This window comes from Gobio gobio, assembly GCF_949357685.1.
Source record: "Gobio gobio genome assembly, chromosome: 23".
NCBI classification, from domain to species: domain Eukaryota; kingdom Metazoa; phylum Chordata; class Actinopteri; order Cypriniformes; family Gobionidae; genus Gobio; species Gobio gobio.
The window spans coordinates 19,720,826-19,731,350 of NC_137119.1; the positions used below are offsets into that span (position 1 = coordinate 19,720,826).

General features: G+C 38.0%; 1 protein-coding gene across 1 annotated transcript in view; it reads right to left on the bottom strand.

Moving 5' to 3' along the window:
• Positions 1–10,525, bottom strand: part of pdcd6 (programmed cell death 6) — a 30,895-nt gene that overhangs the window by 18,715 nt on the left and 1,655 nt on the right. Inside the window, exon 2 of the mRNA XM_079805749.1 lies at positions 9,201–9,262. Within this exon, the coding sequence (XP_079661875.1) occupies positions 9,201–9,262 (62 nt within the window). The remainder of the gene's footprint in view (positions 1–9,200; positions 9,263–10,525) is intronic.

The window sequence follows — 10,525 nt, forward strand, 5'->3', positions numbered from 1 at the left end:
GCCGGATCTGCGTCATATTCTCGCGCATGCGTCGTGGAGGCACACACGGAAGACAAGAACAAGTTGGATAACGGTGTTATTTTGATTTTTTTTTGCGCACAAAAACTATTGTCGTCGCTTCGTAAAAATTATTGTAGAGTCACTGTGGTGTGATGGACTTTGTAACGACGTTTTTAGTGCCTTTTATGGGTCTTGGGAGTGTAAATGTACTAAATGCCAATGGAGGCCTATCTGAAGCCTTTCTCAGCCATCAGCTTTCAACAAAAATATCTTCATTTGTGTTCCGAATATGAACGGAGGTCTTACGGGTGTCCAACGACATGAGGGTGAGTAATTAATGACAGAATTTTCATTTTTGGGTGAACTAACCCTTTAAGGGTGTACTCACACTAGGCACGATTGCCTTGTACCGTGCCCGAGCGCGATTGTCCCCCCTCCCCACTCCCCCGCTGGCCTGCACTCACATTGCACTTAACGTACCGGGCCGGAGCACGCTTAAGTCATTCACGATGCAACTTTTTGTTTTGAAGAAGACAGGAAGAAAAGCGCTTTCGCTAATAGACTGCCTAATACATTTATAATTTATGCCGCGCAGCGATTTTCACTTGATTGCACTGCACATATCAGAAGATTATTACAGAGGCAGCTGACTTTGACGGAGGAATTTGCAGCTTTACCCGCAAACTTCAATTCATGTTCATCAATAAGGTGAGAACCAGAACCATTATAAACCTAAATATAATTGAATTAATTGAAAAGTGTATCCAAGTAGTAATAGTTTGGTGTTTGCTGTTGTAATGTTGATAGTAGCGCGCAGCTGTTCCGTGCTCCAGCACGGTTAGCGCTCACACTGCATGCGAACCGCGCCCGAGTCCAACTGAACCGTGCTCTGGCCCACCTCTTCCAAGCGGGCCAGGGCCGGCTAATCGAGCCGCGCCCGAGCACGGTTCGGATCACTCACACTAGTCAAACGAACCGTGCTTTGGTGGTCAAACGCACTCGGGCACGGTTCAAACTGGCTAGTGTGAGTACACCCTCAGTGAACGCAAACCAAAACGCATGATCCGTGCGTACATGCGGTCATAAAGTGACAGGGTCCTAAAAATCCTGCTATACAGTCTGCGTTTTTAATGTTTATCAAACAATGGACAAAGAAAAAAAAAAATCACTCACTGCTCTTGAACTTTAAAAAGCATATGAAGACTATGCAGTGTTATTTATTTGATTAGCCTATCTGTCTGAAGAGCATTGTTTATTTCATTTGTATCTTTGTTGTGTGTTTTTTTTATTTGTGCTATTTTATTACTGACTGTTTGTTTGTCTTTAAAAATATAGGCTATTAAATTTTAATTAGTTAAAGCCACAATATGTAATTTTTCGCCGCTAGAGGACGCCTATTCAAAACAAAGGCGTAGCTTGATGACACCTTGATATCGCAGCGCTGTTTTATCATATTAGATAAATTTGAGTGTGATGGAAGTTATGTTATAATGTTACTCTGTGCGTTCGTTCGGTGGCTACTATGAGACACGGTAAGCTAGATTGATTTTATACATGGTAAAACATGGTACTCGCTGTAAATCAAGAAAACAAGATTTAAACAATAAGACTAACTGTGTTGAGCTATATAACAACGATTGGTTTTCTGTTGATGAATGTCAGTTGCTTACCTGTCTAATAAAATATTAAAGTGTCTTTGGTGTTTCCATGGTTTCTACAAAATAATCGAGGGTAACGCAGGTATGATGTCATTGATAGGCGACGCACAGACTCTGTCTGTGTCCTGGTTAAAATTGCTTAAAATTTCTCTGCATTCAAACATTCTTGGAAACATTGTAAGTCAAAAAAACATATAACTTTGGATATTTTAATCCAAAAATCAAACATATTGTGCCTTTAAGCTAGAAGTTTTAGCTGTGGTTTTGAAATTGGAATAGAGATTTGTGAATTTTCCCTAGTATCTAAAATTTTGGCATCATAACTGCCAGTTTTTGCGTCATGGCTGGTAAAAAATATTTGTGTCCGCGGTAAACATTCTTAAGTCACCAGCCATAGGCAGGTGTGGCAACAAGCTAGTTTTAGGCCCCGTGTATAAGTGTCTTTGTTCTGCTGAACACAAAGGAAAATTTTGTGCAGATCTCGGTCTCCATTGACTACAGTACTATTTTTGTGCTACTATGGTAGTCAATATGTCCCGGGATCTGTTTGGTTAATAACATTCTTTTAATTATACAGGTTTGGAACAATTTGAGGGTGAGTAAATGACAGAATTTTAATTTTTTTAAATTCTGAACTATCCCTTTAAAAATAATGAAAGGAGGTTTTCACAGTGATGTCATTTAAGAACCATTTTTGGGTTTCCCAGTTCTTAAAAAAGTTGTGTGTGAGAAGAACACTTTAGTAATCTGAAGAACCTTTTTACACTATAAAGAACCTATTGTGCAAAATAAAGGGTTCCATGGATGTTAAACATTCTTATAAAGAATGTTGTTAAACATATCTATAAAGAACCTTTATTTTAAGAGTGTTTACTGCAAAGTGCAGACATATAGACAATTTCAGCATCAAGCGTTCAGATCAGACGCCTGGCACGACTGCAGTTTCCCTGAGGTGCATTCAGAGACTCAGAGAACACAGTAATGGACTTTAGCACTGCTGAAAGGCTTGACCTGACCACAGAACCACTGATCTATGAACAGGACACAGGAAGGCTCCAGCCATATAACACGTGGCATGCAATTTCTGTTTTCAAACCTCTACAAAAGTACACTATGTATTTCCAATGGCATACGTCTTCATAATATCACAGGGTCACTACAATGTTGCACAGCTCTATACTTTATGATGCCGTGCCGCTGAAATGTATAGAGTGTGACAATGGCCTATGGTCTATAACACAGCATCGCACTGCAGCAGTGCTGACAGGAACATGCGCTGGGATCATTGAACCGTTCAGCTTAAACTCACACGGCCAACTCTCAAGAACGATAACAGAGTTTCCTGCTAATTCTGCACCTCATTGAGATGAGCACTACATCAACCTTACTGCTCGGAGCAGATAACAGCTTCTGGCAGGAGTGAGAGAACTCTGACCCACTTTGGCAGCAAAGCCATATGCTCATGAAGCAGAAGAGGTTGAGGAGATATTTGACTAAGGCACGTTTCATGAGTAAGGTACACTAAGGTACACTTTGTATTTTTTGCGCCATTGATTTTTTTTAGAGAGAACTATGGAAGCATTGTTTCCAGCACAGATTAAAAAAAGTAAAAAAGGTCATTTATTAGAGCTGCAACAAACTATTATTTTGATGATCTAATGATGATTCAAAACGAATAATTGACTAATCGTTGATTATTTCACTGATTAATCAGTAGAGCCAAGTTATATCTACTCTACCTTCAGGTTTTCCGTCCTCCTCAGAAGTCACCAATAGGGCAACTGCTTCAATGACTGGTACTGTGTTGTTATTAGGGCTGGGCATTGACACAAATTTCACAATTTGACTTCTATCCATCAGCTCGCGATTTAATGCAATTTGATTCAATATTGATTGATTTGGACATATATCAGGTACAATTTTTCTCAAGGGAAAGAAAATCTCTCAACTAATGCTGTAAACTATACAGGGAACCCAATCAGCTGGTACATTAATATAATATTAAAGGTTAAAATTTATTGATTTGTAATTGCATATAATAACAATAACATTATAATACATTTTTAATAAGAGTCAAAATATGAATATGCAATATAACGTAATGTAATACAAATTTTCTAGCTAACTATCAAGTTTATGGCCACTTTTTGGTTTTATGGCTCGTGAGGTAAATGTAATACTGTTTACAAGCTGTTTACACTCAGAGATTACATGAAATATGACACATTTCAGTAAGTTGTACTGGTTCTTTCAACATACCTTCTGATGCTCATTCCTGTTTATTTTGTGCTACAACTAGTAGTAAAAAGAAAGAGATGGATTGGTTCACTTGACGCTTAAACTATACAGTCACAACACATTAAAGAGCCACAAAACCACATTTATGGCTTGAATTTCATAGTAAATTTGACAGAATATATTTATTTTAATGAAACTTTTTCATATCAAGTAACCTGATCTGTCTTGTCAGTTGGAACATGTCAGTGTCCTCTTTGCTGTGTGATGTATTTTTCACTTTCAAATGGACATGTGGCTAGGGGTGTGAATCGTCACTGGTTTCACGATTCAATTCGATTACAATTTTCATGTCAACGATTCAATTTGATATCAAGATGCATCACAATTTTCAATATTACTGCACGTGGCTACATTTTTGTTAAAGGGGTGGTAAACCACGATTTCACTATTCTACTTTAGCTAACGTGTAATGTTGCTGCTTGAGCATAAACAACATCTGCAAAGTTACAACGTTCAAAGTTTAAAGCAAAGGGAGATATTTGCTTTTAAAGAAATCAGTTTCTAAGAACTACAGCAAACGGCCAGTAGGCGACTACACACATTCCTCCAGGGTTGGTGACATCAACAGGCTCAATATTTACATAAACCCCTCCTCCGAGAATATTAAATAAGGGGGGGTGAGGCCATTTTGTATCGCGGCGCTGTTGTGGTATAGTAGGCTGGAGTGTTGTTGCCGCGATGCCAAGGAAACGCTGTTATTTTCATCCGGATTGCAGGTCTGGGGTACTTGCTCTGTTCAGCCTTCATAGGGACGGGGGTGCGTTGCAGAGCGTTTAACATACAGCATGTTATATGCACGTGTGTTTGAGTCAGCGGGGAATCAGGCGCGCGCAGGGCTCCCTGCAGCACATCCACCGTCTTCGGTTTCAATGCCAGATTTGCACAACGTCAGCTGCGTGAAAAAAACACTGCCGGTGCGTGGATGCATGACGCGCGCGCTGCACATTTCACGGAGGACAACACAAACTTCCACAAACTTCGCGAGTTCAATACAGGATATGCACAACGGCTTGTCCTGAAAGCTGGATTTACAAACAGAAGCTGTTCACGGGCCACAACCTGTAAGTCTGATTTATTTTTCATCGATGTGTTTTCCTGTAATAGGTTGTAGCAAGGAAGTAAACAGATGACAACGCTGTTCTGCAAACCAGTCTGTTAAATGCTCATTCATACTTAACGTTATCCGACGAACACCTAACGTTACAAACACTAACGTTAAAATCTCAACAGCGAACCTGGCATTAGTGTAAATGATTCTTTGATTAGTGCTTGTATGTATTGTTTATCTACAGGCATGCTAAACATGGTTCTGTGTGTGATTTGGCTAACTTACTAGTTAAAGCCAGTGCTTAGTGTTTGTTTTGGGTTAGTTCTTGTGACAGATATTTGGCTATAATCGTTCTAAAAATACAAAAGTTAAAGTGCCATTCAGTAGCGGTCATTATAGATCCGCAGTCTTTACTCTTGAGGACTGAACAGGTTCTGCTCGATCATCTTCACTCAAATGTTCTGGGTCTGATTCGGGCTCAGATTGGTATGGTTTTATTGACGCCGTTGTTTCTAACACTGACCAAAGCACAGCCTCCGATAAAGGTAAGGGGCGTGACGTTTCCGACATACGTGCACTAGGCGTTTAGCGAATCACAACACACTGGGCCAGCTAACCAATCTGAGCCCATTGCGTATTTTTGAGGGACTGGCTTCATACAACCCGGAAAGCATCAGACCGTTTTACAAGGAGGGACAGAGCAGTGTAGAATAAAGGTCAAATATATGAAAAATAAGGCAATTTTTTTTAAAACGAAGCATGAACACATGTTACAGTGCACCCCACAAACACAGTCAAGTCTTCAAAAGAATGTGTTTTACCACCCCTTTAATGAACACAAGCAATGAGATATATGAACTGCCTTTTTATTTTATCTGCTTCATCGCACACACACACACATCGCACACACACACACACACACACACACACACACACACACACACACACACACACACACACACACACACACACACACACACACACACACACACACACACACACACACACACACACACACACACACACACACACACACACACACACACACACACACACACACACACACACACACACACACACACACACTGTTAATAGTAGGTGCATTTTTTTTAAATTACGTATTACATTACCCAACGTATGTGACGAATGACGTCTGGGAAACATCAGTAGGCTATAATCAATTATGGTCTATTACTGCATCTATGCAGAATCGTCCAAGTCCGCATTGCGATGCAACGATTAATTTCAACACCCCTACGTGTGGTGTGACAACAAGGTCAATTGCGTGATTCCGAATGTGACAGTTGGCATATAACAAATTTTTTTTATTTTGTTTGTAGTTATGTTAAACTTTCCACACTCTACTGGTTTGTCTTCCTTTGTGCTGTGCTGTGTTTACAGTATTGCGCTGCAGCTGCATTACAGTTTTGCATTACTGTATTGCTGCATTACAGTATTGCGCTACAGCGCCCCACTGGTCAAACTGTGTTATTGCAGGCCCTTATTGTCAAATTGTTGATAATGTCAACTAATCATTTCACCCTACTTTTTACTAGGCATGTGCCGGTATCAAATTTTCATGTTGCGATTAATTGCTAAAGCTTTTTTCAAGGTATATGGTATTATCACGATATTTAAATAAGTTGCAAAAAAAGTGTTGTCATACTATAACAGGTTTAATAACTTTCTTATAACAAAAAGAACCAAACATTTAAATACAATAAATCAATACACAAAAATGTATAAAGTAAACAAATATTTAAAACAGATTAAAGTGCAAAAGAATTCGAAAGAACAATAGGTAACACTTTACAATAAGGTCTCACTAGTTAATGCATTAACATTAACAAAGAGCGGATAGCTACATTTTTACAGAAGTTATTATTCTTTGATGACGTCAGTTAAAGAAAGCAACTGTTAGTTAGTGTTAGCTCAGGTCCATTAAATAATACAGTTACAACTTTTGATTTTAATGTGTTATTAAATGCTGAAATTTACATTTAACTAAGATTAATAAATGCTTAGAAGTATTTGTAATTGTCAGTTTGTTAATGAATGAACTAATGTTAAATATTGGAGCCTTATTGTAAAGTGTGTGACTGAACAACAAAGAATCAGAACATATTCAAACAATATCTAGGGCATTTCATTTAGTCCAGATTAAAATATAAAATGTTTATGTATTTAAGTATTAAGTATTTGGTTATGTGATGAGCTATGTAGCGAATACAGAAAACTGAATGCTTAAAACGAAATGAATGTAGTGCGAGTTTCGTTTATGAGGATTACCGGGGAAACGGCTGCATTTCTGCTGTTCTGTCAGCACCCTCTGCTGTCAGAGAGTGAATGTGCGTCTCCCTCACTCGTTCCGCCATGAGCTCATGCGCATTGGGTTTGTTTACATAAGTGCCTGTTCCTCTGTGTTGTTCATTTTAAACGGTTGATGGGTAACTTATTCTTAAAATGCATTCTAAAAATCTGAATAATTTGTAATAAACAATTATTCACGGTATTTTGAAGTGCCCACGATAACAATATCGTGCATATTCATTAATGTGATATATCCAGTGCTGGGCTGTCAGGGCCATTAGGGCCTTCTCGGCTGGCCCTGACAAAATATAATATTATATTATAATAAAATATTTTTTTCACAATTAAATGAACGTGTCTAAATTCAATTACTGTCTATTTCAGTACGTTACAATTATATTTCCAGAAAGAATGTGGTTAGTTTTTGTGAGGCTGAGCTGTATTTTCATCATCTAAACGCATCACAGCTCCGTGGACCAGCACTAGTAGAATAGCAAGCCTTCAGTTGAAGCTGCCATTTTCCATTGGATCATAACTTTGACTAACGTGGGTCATCAGCCAATCAAATTTTGATGTGTAGTGATAGAACGGCCCAGAGGCCCTGCGATGTGTCGCCAGAATTGCAAGAAATGAGGTCAGAATTGTGAGAATTGCAATAAAATTGTCGCTATTACCTTATGTTATTCTATGGCAGAAACAAGCTTTCATAGATATGTTTGATAAAGTATTAACTAGAATAAAATTAGCCTTGCATTAAATGTACACATCAAATGGTGATTTGGTGATTTAGGCCTGTTCTACTTCAGAGGTCTTGACCTTCTGTGCCACATTTTGCATTATACATTTCCCTCCATTACAAAAAAGAAACATTCCTTATAACTCTCAAAAAATTATATGTCAGGGAGACATAAAAGTAAATCATTTAATTACATTTTCTTAATTTTTACACTAATTCATTGTTGACTGCACTCACCAAGTTAAATCTTCAACACTTTTATCCAAGTTATTATAAGAATTTTTTTTTTTTTTTTACAAATATTATTCTTTGATTTCTGGGAAATATAAGTTTATCAATAACAACAAACCAACATTAGGGCCCAAACTAATGTACAGCTTTATTTGGGATAGACTTGAAATCCCTGTTACTCATTCTGTTACTCATTTTGCTTTGTTTTGATGGTTATGTAATGCATAATTACAAGTAATAATCAAAAACTTTATTTAGACACGTCCCAAATTTTGATAACGGGGTTGCATAAAAGGCAAATATAAACCCTTAGAAAATGAATAGAAAATTAAACAGATCATAGAGTATTTTGTTTGACCCCCTGAGGTCAATCAATATTTTCTGAACACATCATTCATTGACCCATTGTGTAGCCTATTCTTAGAAAGTGCACTGAAATTATCTGGAATCTCTAAAAGTTGCCCGATTGAACGGTATTATGGTTATTTGATGAACGAGAAGAACTTCATTTAGCAACAATACTGTTAACATCTTCCCCAGAGTGGGGAACAATCTTTAAAGATCACCATACAAAATGTGATCAGTGAAATAAATGAAAGACCCATTTGTAGCGGAACAAAATTAAAGAATATTTCCAAATGGAAATATCAGCGTGGCACATTGTGCTAAATCCTACTGCCAAAAATAATAGTGTTGACAAAACCATCAGACGATTGTTGACGTAAAACATTTACTGTGTGTACAAGAAACACGTTTTTCTGCTGTAAAGGAAACCTGGTTCCTTTTATTAAATAAAAGCTTGTCAATGGAAAACTCACACCATATTTATACTTGAGGGCTTTTACTAAATATTCATCTTTTAATCTTTCAACTAAAAAGCAAGAAAAAAGGAAAAAAATGGGGAAAAAAATAAACATACCATTTGATAATGCCTGCTGAAGCTCTGTGTCTGATATTGCCCCGCTCCTGTCTTTATCTACCCTGGAGGAAACAGAAACATTTTTGATCATTTGCTAGCCAAAATAATGTAATTCATGTTAAAAAGAAAAAACTTTTTATAGTGAATAGCTGAAATACAATGAGTTCTAGCGCTGCAATGGGTCAAACAGGAAACAATCTCAGGATGTGGGCCTGGTTAAATGAAACTGAAAGTAAAAGCTTATGTGGCGAACGATTCAGAAACTACATGTTTCAAATATAAAATAATACTGAAAAATACATTCTCTTTTCCTTTGGGTTTCCATATGGCACATTTAAGAAAAAAGTGTCTTGGGAAAGCCAGTTGATTTGATCTTTCATTTGCTCACATATTCATTCATTGATGTAAAGGCGCGGCTCCATGCTGATATTTTTATGATTCATTTCAGTCAAGGCATGTCAGCAATGACTTTAAAGGAGGGAAACTTTGTCTCACGCAGAGCGGGTTGACTATTTCTGCTGTTGGGTGTGTCTTTTCCATTACACATATGCCATAAATCGTGAAAAGGACACGTTTCCATTAAGCCTTCTGAGCTGAATTTAAGGGAATGTTGTTCCATGTGGAAATTAGATGTATTATTTTGGTCTGTTTTGTAATAAAGGGATTACAGTAGAAAAGGATTGGGTTTTACAAAATCCTGTGCTACACCAAGCAATATGCCTTAGCACACCAACAAAACCCCAGTATTTCTAGGCAGCTGAGGGAAAAAAACCCATAGAAAAACAGAAGTGACGGGCTAGAGAGAGGCCTCCTCAATAATTTGGACAGAGTTTAGTCTGGGTCATAACCACAGTAAACTGTGAAAGGAATGTCTTGTTGGCTTGTTTATCCAACAAGACCCTGCCCAACCAGGCAATATTTGAACTTGTGACTCTTATTCACACAAGGAATTCAGAAACAACTGTCAACTTCAGTCACTCTTTATGTGCGAGTGAATTCTGGTAAGGAGAGGTTTGAGAATCATTTGATTTCATTCACTAGCTGGACTGACCAAACGAGAACTTCCATTCAAGGAAAGTATGAACAGGAACATCTGGATCATTGCTGGCTTTTACCTAAATGGAAAGTGGAAAAAGCACAAATGTCTACAGCTTGTGAGTGAGTGGCTTTGGTTTTCCCAGTGTTTCCGTAAGCTTTCCAACTGAGCTTTTTCCACTCACTTCCCAATAACAGCGGCCATCATCACTAGAAGCCAAGAGGCTTTTAAACTGGGGTCCAGGGACCCCAAGGGAGCAACAAATGGAATAGGGGGTTTAGAGATGTAA